At 45.1% G+C, this 18997-nt stretch overlaps 1 protein-coding gene across 1 annotated transcript; it reads left to right on the top strand.

Moving 5' to 3' along the window:
- Positions 1 to 283: 283 nt before the first annotated feature.
- AVPR1A (arginine vasopressin receptor 1A) lies at positions 284 to 2982 on the top strand. Its single transcript, XM_035544178.1, has 2 exons — positions 284 to 1331; positions 2699 to 2982. The coding sequence occupies exons 1-2, from the start codon at positions 284 to 286 to the stop codon at positions 2980 to 2982; spliced, it is 1332 nt and encodes a 443-aa protein (XP_035400071.1).
- Positions 2983 to 18997: the final 16015 nt, after the last annotated feature.

Below are 18997 nucleotides of genomic sequence, written 5' to 3'. Positions count from 1 at the left end.
GAGGAAGGATCCCCGCCTCCCTCCCGGACTCTGCCGGCCGTCCCCCGTCCCCCCGGGCCTGCCCGCGGGCTGTCGGCGGGGCCGAGGCGGGGCGGGACGGCGGGGGGCTGGCGTCAGGCGGCGGGCAGCCACTGGCACGGCGGCTGCCGCCTCGCCTCGCCTCCCGCCGCGGGGGATAAAGGCCCCGGGCCCCCGCTCGGCTCCGCGCCGCCGGAGCCGCTGGGCGGGCAGCGAGGGCCGTGCCGGGCCGGGCCGTGCCGTGCCGGGCGGCGCAGCCCCCTCCATGCGCCTCGCGGGCGGCGCCGGGTCCCCGCGGGCTGGGGGCTCCCCCCCCGGCAACGGCAGCCGGTGGCGGGCGGCGGAGGGCGGCGGAGGGAGCAGCAGCGGCAGCAGCGGCAGCAGCCCGAGCCCCGAGGAGGCTTGGTCGGGGTCCCCCAACGGCAGCCTGGGCGGCTGGGACCCGTTCGGGCGCGACGAGGAGCTGGCCAAGCTGGAGATCGCCGTGCTGGCCGTCACCTTCGCCGTGGCGGTGGTGGGCAACGGCAGCGTGCTGCTGGCGCTGCGCCGCACGCCGCGCAAGGCGTCCCGCATGCACCTCTTCATCCGGCACCTCAGCCTGGCCGACCTGGTGGTGGCCTTCTTCCAGGTGCTGCCGCAGCTCTGCTGGGAGGTCACGCACCGCTTCCACGGCCCCGACGGGCTCTGCCGGGTCGTCAAGCACCTGCAGGTCTTCGGCATGTTCGCCTCGGCGTACATGCTGGTGGCCATGACCGCCGACCGCTACATCGCCGTGTGCCACCCGCTGAAGACGCTGCAGCAGCCCACCAAGCGCTCCTACGGCATGATCGCGGCCGCCTGGGCGCTCAGCCTGCTGCTCAGCACCCCGCAGTACTTCATCTTCTCCCTCAGCGAGGTGGAGCGCGGCTCGCGGGTCTACGACTGCTGGGCGCACTTCATCATGCCCTGGGGGCCCCGCGCCTATGTCACCTGGATCACGGGCGGCATCTTCGTCGCGCCCGTCCTCATCCTCGCCACCTGCTACGGCTTCATCTGCTACCACATCTGGCGCAACGCCCGCGGCAAGGCGCGGCCGGGGCGGGCGGCGGGCGGCGGGCGGCGGGCGGGCGGCGGCGGCGGCGGGGGGGGAGCCCCGGCCCCGCGGCGGGGGCTGCTGCTCGCCCCCTGTGTCAGCAGCGTCAGGAGCATCTCCCGAGCCAAGATCCGCACCGTCAAGATGACCTTCGTCATCGTCTCGGCGTACGTCGTCTGCTGGGCGCCCTTCTTCACCATCCAGATGTGGTCCGTCTGGGACCAGCGCTTCCCCTGGCTCGGTAGGTGGCGGCGGGGGGCGAGGGGGGGACCCGGGCTCAGCCGTCCCGACCCGGGCTCAGCCGTCCCGAGAACGGCCCCGACCCCCGGAGCTGTCCCTGCTGCAGCCCCCGGGGCTGTCCCTGCCGGCACCGCCCGGGCTTTGGAGGGGGGAGCCGGGCACCTGCCCCCAGGGTGCCCCCCCGGCCGTCCCACTCCCTGCTCCGGCACACCCCGACGGGGCCGGCGCCCCCGAGCATCTCCTTCTGCCAGCCACCGGCTGCCGCGGCACGGTGGGGACTGGTTCGGGGATGCCCGACCCTCTGTTAAACCCTGCTGGAAATAGTTGGTGAGCTTCGAAGTGTTGCGTGAGGCATGACAGGCAGCGTGGCAACATACACCCAGGTTCTTCATAATGAGGAAGATGCAAACCAAAACGCTGGAAGTCATAGTTTCTTGTTATTTTTTTAAATATCCCCAAATTATCACTTATGTAGTGAGATCGTTGATTGCCCCTAATACGGAACTAAAGTCAAGCCTAGGGTGCAGGTTTGTACAGAGAAATAAACGCTTGCAGTAGACAAGCAGATATTTATTTATTTACTTACATACCTCAACAGTCATAAAAAGAAATGCAAGGCTGTTTGAACATAAGGGTATTTGGTGGGTTTGTTTGAAGAGATTCTTTAAATCTCATGAAACTGTATAGCACAGCAATTGTACTTCTGTGGTGCTTCAGTCTTTACAAAGAGAGGGCACTAACAATTGATTCGACCATATATTTACAGTACTCGATAATTTAACTAATTAGCAAAACTAGAACAGCATAACTGTTCAGCGGCATAGTGCTAACTTCCATTTGTTCTTTCGGTAACATTTGTTCAACCTCTGAACAAATTTCAGTGTGCGAATGTATCCAGCAAAACCCCGTGTTACTGAAAGCAGTGAGAAAGCTGTGGGAAATTTGCTGTTGCTTCCCAAGGTAACCGTTTTTTAAAGCAAAAATCTGATTAAAAACTGTAAAAAAGTAAGTCTGTTATTAAAATATAAGCACAGACTTATCAACACATGGATAAACACCAGTGGAAAAGGGCTAATGCATTATTCCGTGCCTGCGGGCTGTGCTGGATTGCCCCATACTTCTGTCACGGGTTCCTGAAGTCTGTTCAGACAAATTCCCATTGACTTCAATGGGAGCTTAGCATAAGTAGGAACTTTCCTGATTATACCCTTATTTGTTTCAAATACCGTTGCTGAAGTCAGTACACTACCTTGTAGGACTGGGATTATTCAGCAACTGAAAAAGAAAAGAAAAAAAGAGTTAGTAAAGCAATTGACTGAAGGCTGAGCATGCTCCTTTGATGATTAAACCCCTTTCTTTCCCCCCCAGACTCTGAAAACACTGCTACTACAGTCACTGCTCTCTTGGCCAGCCTGAACAGTTGCTGTAACCCATGGATCTACATGTTCTTCAGCGGGCATCTCCTGCAAGACTGCATACAGAGCTTCCCTTGCTGCCAAAAAGTGAAGCAAACGCTGAGTAAGGAAGATTCGAACAGCAACAGCAGGCGACAGACTTCTTTTACCAACAACAGGAGCCCAACCCACAGCTTGAACACCTGGAGGGAGTCACCCCACTCGAAGTCGACCAGCTTCATCCCCATTCCCACCTGAGAAGACACCGGGCAGGCCCCACAGCCCGGTGGCAGCACTCGGGAGGTTTATGGCAGAGCACCTCAAGCTGGCCACGGGCGCTGGTCGTGGCAGCAAGGAACAGCTGAGATGGCCCCAAGATGAAATGTTCTGCCTTGCTCAATAAGCTATTCTGCAGCCTGTAAATTATTGTATGAAAGGTATCTAGGACTTGGGCAACCCGTCAGGAAGGCGTGACAATAATAAAGCAATTATTTTTCTAAATAGAATGTATTATTCATATTTTTTTTTCTAAAATAAGTGCATTGTTTCCTTGCTCAAAGCAGTAAAAATAGCAGAGTTAACATACTTTGGGATAACCCCGCTCTCTAGCATTAATGCCTATAACTTCTTACACGGAGAAAGAAGATGATAGAAGTAAGATCACACTTTAGTCTTAAACACAAACAGGAAGGAGTTGGAAGAAAGTCCTGACTGACCAGGTAAGGAACATGGTTAGACAGGCTCTAAATTATTGGGGATCGCATTGACCATACTGCTTTATCCATTAAAGCGATTTCAAAATGTTAGCAATTCTCATTTAATGACAAAATATAACAGCCCTTGTGAAGGAAAATCCGTAACTGCTGTCAGTGTCTGCATGTGGATTGTGGAGTTTGATTTTTAGGGTGACATTTCTTCTTCCCTTCATGTTGGTGGAAGTTATATGGCATTTTTGTTTGTATTGTTGCACCTACCTTTAATTTCTTTAACTATTAAAAAATATTTTGATAAATTAGTATGGTAAGCTATGACTAGCTCAGCACTGTTACAGACACACCAAGAAAACTCATCTTGACTACCAGAAATGCTTGCTTTGTGAGAAAGAATCATATCTTTTCCTTGTTTGTTCACAAAGACAGCTAGAATTGAGCCACATTTGTTCTTTAAGCAAAATAGCTCCGTAAATTTGGGGGGATGTTGCTCTTTGGTAATGGCTGCAGAATCAGTACATTCCAAGACACAGATTTGGGAATCAAGCTTGCAAATCTTCTGGAAATATGTAAAAATTGTCAATGTTATTTATTTATTTGTGGCAGGTCATGACAATGTAGGCTGTGAAAACAGCGGTAAACTGCAATAAAGTCACCACATCACATTTACAATCAAGCATTCAAAGTGTGCTTGTCTTCAGTACAATGCATGCCAAACCAAACACAGCTCCTACAGCTTCTAAATAATCCTGTTGTGTCTTTCTGTGGAGACTGTGCTTTACCTGGGGACCGGATTTTGAAGCTCCTTGAGTAATTTCTGCTGAGTTTTCAAAGTCCTGAGGATCTCTCTCAGGTGTTCTGCATTTAGAGTAGTGAAACCAAAAAGAGACCTTCTGGTGTTCAGGGGGCATCTGCATGATGCTCTCCCTCTGTTCTACCCATCTGCTCCATTTTCCTCAGCTGTCTGGGTCCCGAAATCCAGTCGTTCCCCTGGCGCTGCGCAGGACTCCAGGTGCGGTTCCAGCTGGCCCTACAGAGCAGTGGGGCACATGCATGGCAGGAACCTCAGCAGCACGTTTCTTTTTTGCCCTTCCTCCCCCAAAGTCAGACAACCAAGATTGCTTTCCTAATTGCTCGAGGAGAAAAACAAGGGGCTGCAACTATGGCTTTCGCTGAGATTGGTGCTGGCCCCATGCCTCTCTCAGTAATGGCAGCAGAAATTAATAGAGCTAGAGACAGATAAGGCCATATACAACACATCATTTGCTTCAGGAGCTGCCAGATGTATCACTGACTATTCCGGGCAAAGAAGAACGAAGAATATGGCTTAAAAATAAAAACTTAAAAGAAAAAAATGCTTTTTTGTTGTCACAAAAGAAAATCATAGCTCTTTTCTCTACATTTCTTGTCAGCATTTTCTGCTCTCCGGGAGAGCAATGTGTTCTAGTATTTTGTTGGTGGTGTCCAAAACACTAGAACCAAAAGGACAGCACGGTGGAAGGGCTTTTATTTAGCAGGCTGTCGTTTTGACATGAATATGACAACAGTTCTCAGCAGTTATGGGTGAAGGTATATGACAATGAAGTTGTATTTTAGTCCAAAAAATGCACGCAATGGTGTTGTGTGAGTGTATTTGATCACATTATATATACTGCATATATTTCACAAGTCGATAATTCACAATTGCTGAAATTGCAAATGTTTCAAGTGCACTATTCTTTGCCTAGTTTTATATTTGTGTTACTTTCTCTGTACATAAAATATATATTAAAAGCAATTAGCTGTACTAAGAAAATTTTCATGTTTGCTGAATTGTTTTTCTACTACACTTTTTATTCAAACAGAGAAGATGGTGAGAAAACAAATGTACAATAATACTGATTATAAAACCAAGCAGGGTAATGACCAATAAATAAAAAGAGTAAACCAATTCAAAATTATAATTTTCAGTTTCTTCCAAATATGTTACAAAACCTAGGCTTACACTTGGGGCTTGTCAGTGTAAATGTACTCCATGAGTGTTCTGTTTCTGTAATTAAATCAATAAAATAATTTTGGACTATTTGGATTCCAGGCATTTTTGTAAATACTGAGTTTTGTTTGTTTGTTGTTGTTTTTCTTTTTCACATAATTGTAACCTGGAATTGATAACAGCACATATTTTTATAATTGTTCATTTTTAGAGATGCTTTTTTTTTTTTAACAACTGCTTTGGGTTATCATGAGGGCACACTAATGAGAATGGAAGGAAACAAGAAACTGTGAAACCATTGCACATTTAAAACATGACAACTTGCTCCAATAAACCTGTATATAATTGATGAGAAACATTTTGTTTCTTTCACCTGACTAGATTTGCATGACCTGACACATTTTTGATGATGCTCCATGTATTTTACAAAATGTGAAATTTCTTTGTTAATTTTGATGAGTTATTCCTGACTTTAAGGAATTAACAAAATTCAAATGTTTTTTCTGTTACACACAGAGCAGGAAGGACATGTCCAAAGAAGGGATGTGCAGTCAGCTTTCCACTATATGCTGCCAGTATTGTTAAAACATGCAACATAGCATTCAGTCGTGTTCTAGAGGTGGTATTTTGCTTTTTGTTTTGGTTTCAAGGAAGAAAATACTAAGCTTCTAGTGAAAAACGAGACTGAGCGAGTGAGCTTGCACTGTGTTGTTGGTGCTGGGGATGCTCAAATTGCAGCTTTTGGGTGTCAAAAAGTGGAGCATATGTGATGATAGAGAAGATGGAAAGGATTTTATTCTTCTAAACAGGACACATTCGTTGCCCCCTCTCCCCCATCCCCCCAAAAAATTAAAAAAGCTTTTTTGACTCATGTCTTTTTGAAATTGTAAGCAAATAGTTTGTTTAGAAAGAAAAAAAAATGTTGCTTTTTGTTTCTTTGTTTTGTTGATTTTTTTTCCTGTATTACCACAACAAGACCAATGTCCACAAGAAGACATATGTTCATGTGGGCCCAATCCTGCAGAGACAAAGATCTGCAGCAAAGCTTATGGCCAGTTCCTAATTGTCCCGATTAAAAGACCTCACTGAAGTGCACATATGCTCTTTTCCAGCTTGTGCACAAGGAAACCAGGGCACAAGAAGGACAGGAGCTGTGCAGCCATATCATAAAATCATAGAACCATAGATTCACAGAATGGTTTGGATTGGAAGGGACATTAAAGACCACCCAGCTCCAACCCCCTGCCATGGGCAGGGACACCTCCCACCAGACCAGGCTGCCCAAAGCCCCATCCAGCCTGGCCTTGAACACCTCCAGGGATGGGGCATCCACAGCTGCTCTGGGCAGCCTGTGCCAGGGCCTCACCACCCTCTGAGTAAAGAATTTCCTCCTAACCTCTAATCTAAATCTTCCCTCTTTTGGGTTAAAACCATTCCCCCTTGTCCTGTCATTATCTGACTGGGCAAAAAGTTGCTCTCCATCTCTTTTATAAGCCCCTTTATATCATCCAGGAGCAGGTACTGGTGACCCAGCCTTAGAAAGTGAACCCATACCTTAGAGGAGAGCTATCGCTGAAATACAGTTACTTACTGCGCAGGGGAAGCTCCTACAGAGTTGGCCCAGCCTGAGTCCCCCATCTACAGAAAGGACTAATTAAATAGGTTGTCCTTCTGAAGTGTGCCAGCATAAGTTTCAGTCATACAGTGCCTTCTGTGCAAGATTTTGGTAGACTTGGGGGGGACAGAAAAGAGCTAGTATCCTTCGACACTAGTTTGGAGCTTCAGCTATTGTTACAAGGTAGTGCTCTGGCCTTTTCTTTAGGAGTGCATTTTACTGGAGAATGTAGCACTCACTGATCAAGTAGAGGCATTACAGGGCATATAAATGAACAGGTTTCAAGGTCCAGGAATAGATTTCAGCTGCTCCACAGGGAGCAGTCCTGGCTGGCTCAGGTAACCATCCCTCACACAAGAGTAGGTCTGACTAGTTTTGAAAAAGGCAGGGAATTACCAAAGGTAATGTAAGTCACGCAGAATGGTTTGTGCAGGTATGTAGAAAGCCAGGGAACAACAAAAATGACTGGTCCCTGCTGAGCTTCAGTAGAGCCAGCCAGCCTGAGTCTGCCTCTCCCAGGACTGGTCCTGCAAAAGTACTGGATCGGTTCTGCATTAACAGCTTAATGCTGTGTTGCTGCTTTGCTGCAACTGCTCAGTAATTTGCCATGGCTTAGTATAAACTTGCTCAGAGTAACAGTTTACATGGTAATTAGCTTTAGGTTTTCAAAAGGACATTTTTAGCCAAATTCCTGACACGGTCCATTGGGTTACTCTGTTTCTGAAGCGCAAGGCTGTGAGGAGACATCTGGAGCACAAAGTTCTCTTCTCAGAGTCTCCATCAAGCTTCCTGGCCTCCTGGTGGACCAAGATGCTGTTGGGTACAGGTAGAGCTAATCAGAGAAAAGGGAAGATCTCCCATTTCCAGCCTTTTTCCTTTATTTATTTATTTTTAGGGGTTATGGAGGAAAGGGATGTGGCAATTTCTCAGTGCTGTGCCAGCAAAGGATGGATGGCTTTCGGGAAAATTTGTCGTCAAGATCAGCGGAAGGTCGTCTATAAATTTCTTGCCTCTTCATTGGTTTAGGTTCTTCCTTTCCTGATGAGCTAAATGCAAGAGTGTCTTCCCTTCCATTTCATGTCAAATTAAGTCATTCCTGGGAACAGTTTCGAACAGCTGTGATTCATTATGGGCTTCTGTAAGGTGCTAACTCTATTAACAATTGCATAAGCAGGAATTAAGATTTAATGTTCTCCGATTGCAGAAATAAGGATGACCATTTCATGACTGTACACTGCTAAATTGATTGTGCTACAGTAGGACAAAGTGCTACTGTAATCATAGCCCTCCTTCCATGGCAGTATTTTATATGTTCAGGACTATAACGTCTTACTTTTCCTGCACAAATGTGGTAGGCTTGTGAGAACTGCTTAACCGGAGTAATGAGGTTTATTTCTGCTGCGGGTCAAGCAACACAGCCCAATCTGAACTGAAGAAAAAGAGCCCACATGTTTTGGATCCTATTTTGGCTTATTAATGACCTATTAGGCTATGTTTCTTCCATATTGTCCCATTTGACATATACATCATTCCAAGACCTACAATTTTTTACTTATTTGCCTAGTACTGCTTGATAGCGGAGATTTTTACTAATGTAGATTTGGCTTATGTTCTTAGCTATAGGTTTATTATTATTTATTATCTGCATAGTGCTGCACAAATACAGAAAGTTGTGGCCCTTAAAACAAGGAATTTTCAGTCTAACTCTGACAAAGTAACAAGAAGAAGACAGACACAGGACCAGGCTAGGAGACATTATTAACCATTATTCCTGCAGGGCATGAATATCCTCAGCAATGACATCATATGGACATAAGTTTACTGACGAAGCCATCCTGCCATTGCTGGTCCCCTTTGTCTCATTCCTCTTCGGCAGGGCTGGCAGACAGAGGAAGGGAGCAGCTGCTGATCTTCGTTCAGTGCTGTTTAGTCCCCTTACAAAGGTTCAAACACTGACAGGACACTGAGTCATGCCTCCTCCACGTGACAGTGGACACATATCCAGTACTGGTCATGTTAATTTACTGGTGCCTGAGTTATTCTAGTTCAGGGTGATGATGTTTGGCTTCCTCCATAAGTTCTCGCAGATACATGGATAAGAAATGCTATGTATGAGCTCAATACGCTTTCTTAATCAGCATACTGGAAATGCAGGCTGTAGGTGGCCCATCAGCTTTTACACCTTTGAAACAAAACATGACAAAATTGTCATTACAAACTACTTGGTTCTTCAGTGCATGAAGCTCATTCTGGAAGGTGAAGAACTGCTAACCAGAGGCTGGCACAGAAGATGTCCTGGCCTCTTCCACCACTACAGCTGTGACTGGCCCTGCCACAGTCTCTCCTGTCCCTAGTAATGATGGCAGCAGCAGGAATGGGGACAGGGACCTCAGGAGTAGCAGAAAATAGAGCTGTCTATCATGTGTTTGTTTTGAACACCTGGAAAGTGGGTCATGTAGAATAAAATAGAATAAATAGAATAGAATAGAATAGAATGTAGATAATAATAGAATAGAATAGAATGTAGAATAGAATAGAATAAAATAGACCTCATGTAGAGGTCCCAGTCGACTAGCGGCTAGCAAATGTGACACCCACCTACAAGAAGGGCTGGAGGATAGACCCAGGGAACTATAGGCCTGTTAGTTTGACATCGGTGCCAGGGAAGCTCATGGAGCAGATTATCTTGAGTGTCATCACGTGGCACTTGAAGGGCAACCAGGCGATCAGGCCCAGTCAGCATGGGTTTATGAAAGGCAGGTCCTGCTTGACGAACCTGATCTCCTTCTATGACACAGTGATGCGCTTGGTGGATGAGGGGAAGGCTGTGGATGTGGTCTACCTTGACTTCAGTAAGGCTTTTGATACCGTTTCCCACAACATTCTCCTCAAGAAACTGGCTGCTCGTGGCTTGGACTGGCGTACGCTTTGTTGGGTTAAAAACTGGCTGGATGGCTGGGCCCAAAGAGTTGTGGTGAATGGAGCCAAATCCAGTTGGAGGCTGGTTACTAGTGGAGTCCCCCAGGGCTCAGTGCTGGGGCCGGTCCTCTTTAATATCTTTATCGATGACCTGGATGAGGGGATCGAGTGCACCCTCAGTAAGTTTGCAGATGACACCAAGTTAGGTGCATGTGTCGATCTGCTCGAGGGAAGGAAGGCTCTGCAGGAGGATCTGGACAGGCTGGACCGATGGGCTGAGGTCAACTGTATGAAGTTCAACAAGGCCAAGTGCCGGGTCCTGCACCTGGGGCACAACAACCCCAAGCAGAGCTACAGGCTGGGAGATGAGTGGTTGGAAAGCTGCCTGGCAGAGAAGGACCTGGGAATACTGGTTGATAGGCAGCTGAATATGAGCCAGCAGTGTGCTCAGGTGGCCAAGATAGGCCAACAGCATCCTGGCTTGTATGAGAAGCAGTGTGGCCAGCAGGTCTAGGGAGGTGATTGTCCCCCTGTACTTGGCTCTGGTGAGGCCGTACCTCGAGTACTGTGCTCAGTTTTGGGCCCCTCACTACAAGAAGGACATGGAGGTGCTCGAGAGAGTCCAGAGAAGGGCAACGAAGCTGGTGAGGGGTCTGGAGAACAAGTCTTACGAGGAGCGGCTGAGGGAGCTGGGGTTGTTTAGCCTGGAGAAGAGGAGGCTCAGGGGAGACCTCATCGCTCTCTATAGGTACCTTAAAGGAGCCTGTAGAGAGGTGGGGGTTGGTCTATTCTCCCACGTGCCTGGTGACAGGATGAGGGGGAATGGGCTAAAGTTGCGCCAGGGGAGGTTTAGGTTGGGTATTATGAAGAACTTCTTTACTGAAAGGGTTGTTAGGCATTGGAATGGACTGCCCAGGGAAGTGGTTGAGTCGCCATCTCTGGAGGTCTTTAAAAGACGTTTAGATGTAGCCCTTAGTGATATGGTTTAGTGGAGGTCTTGTTAGTGTTGGGACAGAGGTTGGACTAGATGATCTTGGAGGTCTCTTCCAACCTAGACGATTCTGTGATTCTGTGATTCTGTGAAAACGTAACAACGGCAACAACAAAAATACAGTATTGGGAGAGAGATGAACTGATGAGTTAGAGAGCAAATAAAGCATCTTGGCACAAAGACCTTTTGAAAGCATCAAGATGGTTTCCATTTTGCAATTATAAGATATTTGTAATGTATTTAGTAAAAGAGCCCCTTATCTCCAGGAACTGTAACTGCATGAAGTTTGTTTCTACTCTAATAACTCTCTGCTGAGGTGGCTAGCTACAAGGCTATGTATAAAAAATACATACCTAGTATTGTCCAAAGATTTGTTCAGGTCAAGCATTCAAGTTGTGACCTGCAGGGTCCTGGCCTCCAGAACGGAGATGACCTGTGGGAAATGTGGGCAACCACAGAGATTTCAGGGAGGAGAAAGGAAGACAGATAAATATTAACCCTGTCTTTTTGGAAACGTGATAAAGTCAAGCTAAATGTTATAATAGATGCCTAAATCTCCAGTATAAAAGGCAACAGACTTCCTACTATTTTAGAAAACTTTTGATTGGAAATGTTGAGGAAGTGAGGAGCAGAGGATGAAAAATGCAAAGGATTAAGAAGTCATTTAACATTGTAACATTCTTAATCAAAAGGAGAAACTGGCTTGCTGGCTGCTCAAATGTTTTTTTTCTAAGTAAGAATACTAATTGCAAAAGGTAGTGGATAGTAGTTATAAACTGGATTGCAAATGCTGCCTCCTGGCTCACTGTAAAGCAGGCAGAATCATGCAGCATAACAAACTGGGATAACCATCGTCAAATGAACCTCTGAAATATTGAAGTTGTCAGTCACCACATAGGAAAACATTATCATTAGCTGAGATCAGAAAAAGAAGGAAATCAAATCATCAGACTAATTTGCCATGCACTTGGTTCAAGCAATTCTCTTCAGAAAAGGAGCAGACATTATTAAATGGCCACTATTTCTAAATGTGGGATGTGTCAGTGTTTCCATGGGAGCAAAGGAAGGCTTCCAGCATAACAGAAGCCAGTAGCGTGACAAATAAATAAATAAATGAATAATATTGGTAGGAAAGAGCTAAGGTTTGAGTTCGTTAAGGCACTTGGATGTTCATCTGGATTTCAGTCCTCCTGGAGTCCCACAATCTCCAGTACTCCAAGTACTGTGAAGGCAATAAAGAATTACATGCAGTCAATAATAAATAAAAGAAAAAGATACATTTGTGTTTCTATACGTACTCTTATTTCCCAAACAAGATTGTACTTGTCTTTTTCAAAAGATACGAGCAGGTACTTAGTTACGTAAGTCTGACAACCTAGCTGACCTCAAAGCAGGAGTTCAGGGGCTCAAGAACTCTGAGTTCTGATACATGGTTATAGATATTCTTAATTAAATCAATACATTTGAAGCTTATCAGTTAATAAGGTTATTAAACTAAATAGAAGTTGGGGAAATGAACACAGAGTTCTGACTTAGCTCTTGTGTTTGGTTTTTGTTTGGTGTTTTTTGCATCTATTGCAACAATTCCACTGAAAAGTTGTATTTTAAACACACCACACTGGAGATGAGATGGTCCAAGGCACCATGGAGAATCCCGGCTTAACTCCCTCTTTCATCACGACAACTCACAAAGATTACAGAGTGAAGCTTAGTGTAACTAGACAACTGATTCTCATTTCTCTACAAATTTGTGACCTAAGCAGCTCAATATAGGCACTCAAAGCTGCAAGACACAAAGGTGGAATTCATCTCCCTGAGTGCAGGTGTGTCCATCTAAGCAAGAGTGATAATTTTTGTAGACAAGGCAGAGCAAGCTTTTGGAATCCAGGGAGTCATTATATAGAAGAGGTCAATATATGATCAGTCAAATGCGGTCCTTATCTCCACTGGTATGTTGGCCAGAAGACTACTCATTCATTGTAACGGCAGGTAGACAGCTAGCTTAGATCTGTGCACCTATACAGGAGATAGCTCTCTACTGGTGCTGTTGTTTTTGTTGGTGGTGTTTATTTTATTATTATTATTATTATTATTATTATTATTATTTTGATCTGTTCTGTTATTGTTTTTATTGTTGTTGTTGTTGTTGGTGGTGGTGGTGGTGGTTTTTTCATATCTTAGTGGGGACCTCCATGGTACAAATTCAGGGTTTTACTTTATTTCAGGGCAACTACAAAATGTTACCACCTAGTAGCATGGTATTAATTGAAATGGAGTTGACATTGCTATGCCAATAGGTAAGAAAGGGTAGTTCATATTGCAAGGATTCTGCCAGCTGGGTGCCTTGTTTAGTCATGTCACAAGAAAGATCAAAACAGAAATGAGGTTAGAGATCAGTTTACCTCCTCACACCCACATGGCATCTATGGTCTTACAAACAGGGAATGATTTCTCCATCTAATCTCCCCATGTGTCCCATCTGTGTATGCTGAACCTTTTCAGGTTTCATCTCCTTTGTGTTTAAAGGTGGATTTCGGAGAAAATCCTTAATTAGGCAGAACTCTCTGAGTTACTCAGATAATACAACCCTAAGGGTCAATGAGCAATATAGAAAGCAATATATCTTATTACACATAGAGTTAAGACCAGAGATAAAACTTCAGGATAGTGCCTAAAATTCTCGGTAATACTGTGTGGAAAGAAAAGCAATAATAAGGAAAGCGAGAGTGGCACGTTAGGTATCTCTGCCATGTACAGCATGTGATGTCCCAGTTTCCTAAGAAACAGCACAAATGTAAAAAACTTCGGAAAGATTATCAGTGTAAAATAATTTGCACCTGATGCCACCAACAACTGATTCAACATGAGCAGAAGCAGTGGTAATAAAAAAGGAATCACTAATTCTGGTCAATAAATTTCCCTCACAAGTGTTTAAATGAAAAGTGAAAGTGATTTAATAGTTTACTGGGAAAAAAAAATCAAATTTGACTTCTGATGAAAAATGTCTTTTTTCCACAAAAGATGTCAGATGGCTGTAAAATAAATAAACTCTGCGTGCCTCCAAGTCTGTGTACCCTGCGGTCTGGGGAGGCCAGGGGGGGGTCTCTTTGGCTTCCCGGTGAAGGACAGCAGGAACCAGGAGCCTCCTCACCCCACTCCAGCTCCCTCTGGGAAGACGCTCAGGTCGTACAATACTAACCGTTCATGACCCAATATGATCGAGCTCCTGAGTGTATCTTCCCATCACAAGTTTTAAATCCTTCTGAACACAAAGTTACAAGGGCACACAGAGACTCCCCAGGACACTTGCAAAGTTCTTGGTGTCCTTCCCCGTGGATCCAACAGGAGGGCACGAACAGGGGTCACCTGAACCGCTGTTGGGCTGGCAGCGGGATGCAGGACCATGCTTCCCTCAGCTCCTTCAGCTCCAGGTTGGCAGGCTCCAGGCTGCCTCTTTGCCCTGGGAGTATGCTGACGTGCCTTCAAACAAGTGCTTCCACACCACTGATGTAGGTACCCAGCCTTCCTTGCCTCTGTGTAGGCCTGCAGCCAATCTGGGTCTTCTTCAGGAGACAAGTTTAGGTTAAAATCCCTTTCCAGACAGACACAGACAGCTAGCTGGGATGAGAATGCTTTCAAAAATGGTGGTGAACTTTCTCAGCAATGAGAAGCTTGATCTTAGGTTGGATGTGGCCTTGGCCAACCAGACCTAGCCTGTGGCAGGGATTGGAAGCAGATGGTCTTTAAGGTCCCCTCCAACCCGAGCCATTCTATGGTTCTTAGAGGGGCAGGTGCATAAAGCAGAAAAATATCTTGGCGACAAGACCTAATAGATATTTCTTTCTGGTTTTGTTTGTTTGTTTGTTTGTTTTATAGCAGATCTCTGTATATTTGGTATTTTGTAGGAGAAAAACAATTTTGCCAGTTCAAAAACCAGCACTCACACATCTCAGTCTTGCTGAGCTCTGTGCTTGACCTGGCACTATGATACTGCCAACCATTTCTCACATTAGGAGCAGACTAAAAATGAGTCAATATTTCTACGCATATTTTGTCTTTAATCTTTTATTTTTAACCAGCACTAATCATGAGACATTCAAGGTAACGTTTTAAAGCATCATTTTCTGATGATGGAGGCTCAGGGTTTTTCAAAGAATAATTTGTTAGGACAAGAATATAAACCATTTATTTATTAATATTGTCCTCTGATGCCAGTGGCTTATGACTAACCACATCTTAGTGGTCCAGTTGCTTTTTCCTTTAGACCTCTCCAAATTGATCTGGGAGCATAATTTCAAGCAAGAGTGGAAACGTTGTTCTAGTGCAACAGTGAGATAAAATAGCTGATGTTTTAGCTGGTATGAGTCCTCAAGCTCAGATGCTGGCTCTTATTTCAGTAAAAGAGCCAAAGCAAACCAACATATTGCTAATTAGCAGAAACACTGTGATAGCATATGCCAAGCATTTGGATTCATGAGTTATAAAACAAATATTTCATAATGTGCTTTCTTCATGCTCTGTAATTTAGAGGCATTACATGACAGAAAGAGGGTATCTATTTTTCAAAATTGAACCAATCTGAAATGAATACCATTTAAAACTGTTCATTCTTTGTCTTTTTATTAATCTTCTTAACTTGAAGATTTTTTCAGTCTGGAAGTAGTGTACTTAGCATGACAGAATACTTCATCATATTACAGAAATATTTCCAAGCATAATACAATGCTTTTTATGCTCATCTGTCCCCTAAATTGCAAAATCCTGCACATATTGTAGACACACCTTACGTTAATTTACCTTTGATTTTTTTGTGCAGCCATGTTTTTCATCTGGTGAGAGTCATCTCTTCAGTGCTTTCCAGTGAAGGCTTTTGCACGATGAAGAGTGTGGCACTCCTCATACGAGCTGGCTTCCATCCTCTCTGCAACCACGGCACAAGGACTGCAGGCAGCCACTGGAGCATGCTGTGGCTCCTGTTTGCCAGGACAACAAGCCCACTCTCTCAGCCTCTCCTCATGTCCCTGAGTACCTTGGCACCCCTCCACTTGGCCATCTACACTTTCTCCTCATCCCTCTTGAGCTGGGGACTCAAAACAGGATGCTATTGCATCCCGGGGAATGGAGATGAAGCTGGGCTTCCTCAGCTCACCACTGTCCTGTCCCCAGTGTTGGGACATCTGAAGAGCTCTCCCACAGCAGTGTCCCTTGTCCTGCTCAGAAGCAGGGGACAGGGTGAAGGACTGCTTACCCTCATGGCAGCACACATGACCATGCTTGGGGTGATGGGGCAAGGAGTGGGGAGAAGGTCGTCTCGTGCAGATGTTCACCACAAAGCTGCCCATCTCACTGCTGCTGCTCAGCTCTGCTGTTACCTGCTGCCTTCAGCATTCGCAGACCAGGGTATGATAACAAGGTTGCTGGGGCTAAAAGCAAGATTCTGATAGGAAAAACCAGAAATTCGGCAAGCAGCTGACCTGCTTCTCTGGCTTCTTCTGTGTCAGTAAAAAGCAAGCAAACAAACAAACACACAGACCAGACATCTCTTTCTAGCCTTCAGCCCCGAGACATGGTGAAGTCCATACACAAAAATTCACTTTCCCTCCAGAGTATCCAATGTAGCTCTGGTCCCTGGCTCTTGCTAAGACCTCAGCTACTACTGGGGTTGCCACAGACCACATCTGTGACAAGGTCCATGCCACCAATTTGCCAACACAAGTAAACTGCTAGTGTCCTAGCCCAGAACAGCTGACGAGGGCAGACAGGGTCTCCCCATGGGCAGACCTTCCCATCTCCTGCCCTCCTTGAAGGCAGCAGGGCTGTGCAACAGCACCAGCACTGAGATAAGGTTATTCGGTTATTCTTGATGTTTTTCTCAGAGCTCGGCACTCTATTTATTTATTTATTTATTTAAATGTATATATATATATTATTTATTTATTTTTCTGGACATAATTATTTTTCTTCTGTGGCTTATACTCATACTCTAGGGGTAAGTAAAACTTCAGTTTTGAAAACCTGAGAAAGACTTAAATGGATGTGATAAGTGTGTTGTTTTCATTTGTCCTCAGAGCTGTTCTCAAACGAGTGTCATTTGAGGTGATGCAGTAGGTAAATATATAACTAACAGACCAAAGGGCTTTTCAGCATGTTGTGTGCATACAGCGAGGACAGCATGAAAACTCATGTTCACCCACTGCCCCCTGACACTCACAGTAAATCCATGGCAGTGGTGCAAAGCACAGCCTTCCTGACTGTGAATTCTCAGTTTCCAGTTCTATGGCTTCAGTGGTGTCTTCTAAAGTGTTTTTTTTTTTTTTTTTTTTTTTTAAGAATCTGTTAAAGAATGCTCTTCAGAAAAATGTTAGTTTTTATTGTGCTTACTCTTTTAGCCAGGCGTTGCTTAAGAACTGACTGAGCATGCGTGGCCAAATGAAACATTTCACTTACTGATTCCAGCACGATGCATTTTTATGAGGTCTTGTTTTGTTGCAGCTGTGAATTAATTTCAGTGCTTTTCTCAGCCATCTGAATCCAGGTTTTATATGACCTTTTGTTTACCTTATATTTAATTGTGGGTCATCTGCCTAGCCAAATCCTGTGTGTCAGGCCCATATCCTATAGACAGGTGTCTTCCTGAAGGCTGTTCCAAAAAGAGCAAATCAGCCCTGCACGGTCTTCTATATTAAAATCAATTGGTGATTAAGTGAAAAGAATACTAGGATACATGCCAGGATCATGCTCCCATTGATGAGTGTCTGGAAGTTTGCTGGGGCTGTCTCTTTCTGGGGGAAATCCACGGCCACGTGGAGCTGTGTCGCGGAGTCCCTCCATCCACCGAGGTCCACCAGGGCATGTTGGCAGGAGGTGACAGGGGGACTCACTGCAACTCCATGGCTGGATGCAATCCTGCACAGGGCACACCAGCGTTAGCACCACACTGCAGTCGAGTGACTTTGTAGAGATTGGTAGCAAAAATATTAAGACTGGTCAATTTTGAATGGAAATGTTTGTGTGAAAGCAGCCGATGAAACAGGAGAACAAGGTTTAACAGGGGAGGTAAGATTAATAGCTCTATGTGTGTGATTTCATTCAAAGGAAGAGGAGGAACAACCTGACCTTAAGATAAGGTGACAAGAAGATAAAGAGCATGACTGGAGCCATAAAATAAATGGATAAGGAAAACAAGACTTATGATGGAGGAGATGACATACTGAGGCAAAAGACTGCAAACAGCATCCACTTCTAAAGGGCAGGAAAGGCAACCCCACATCAGCTCCTCTTCGTTAACCGGGGGCATGTGTGCCAGTGCTTCCGAGCACACGAGTATGTTGTGCCCATGAGTGGCTAACAAACAACTTGGAGATTTAGCAAAGTCAAGTCACCTTTCCCTTCTGTGAGACCTCACACTGAACTGTGCTACAGCAATTTGCTACAAATTGGCCTTGAAGCAGAAAGCAGAGGGAAGCACTCAGTGCTGCGGTGCTCAGTTTTCAGAAGGATCTCACTGGTTTAGCTGGTCCATAGGTGTCACCTCAAGGGTCAGGACACTAAAACCCTTTCACTTGGGTTCACTTCAGGTACCTGTGACCTGAAATAATTAAAATGAGGTTTAAAGGACATTTGGACAGCAACTGAAGTTTGTTCTGGATATGTTCTGGATATTAAGGGTAATGAAAGAAGGTGAAAGCAGGAACAAATGCACCATACCCAATCTTCCACACAAAATCAATCAATCAAACAAACAACAACAACAAAAACACCAGAAACAAAACCATTTTAGATTTGAGAAATAAAAAAACACACATTGTCATCAGCTTTTCCAGTAACCTGCAACTGTTCTGTGTCAAAATTAATTTGACCAAATTTTGATTTTGGCTATATATGTCTGAATTTTGCTAAAGCCTGGAATAATTTTATTCCCTTAGCTCCAGATTTCAGGGTTCTCTTCATTCATAATCGAACTGGAAATGTTAGCAGACAGTCTTTTAAATGATGTTAATTGCAAAATTAAAGTTATTGAAAAGGGAAGAATCTGTGGAGGAGGAAGAGACCAGAGCAGGAAGATT

Source organism: Cygnus atratus, chromosome 1 (assembly GCF_013377495.2).
Source record: "Cygnus atratus isolate AKBS03 ecotype Queensland, Australia chromosome 1, CAtr_DNAZoo_HiC_assembly, whole genome shotgun sequence".
NCBI classification, from domain to species: Eukaryota; Metazoa; Chordata; class Aves; order Anseriformes; family Anatidae; genus Cygnus; species Cygnus atratus.
This window is presented reverse-complemented; position numbering and strand designations above follow the sequence as displayed.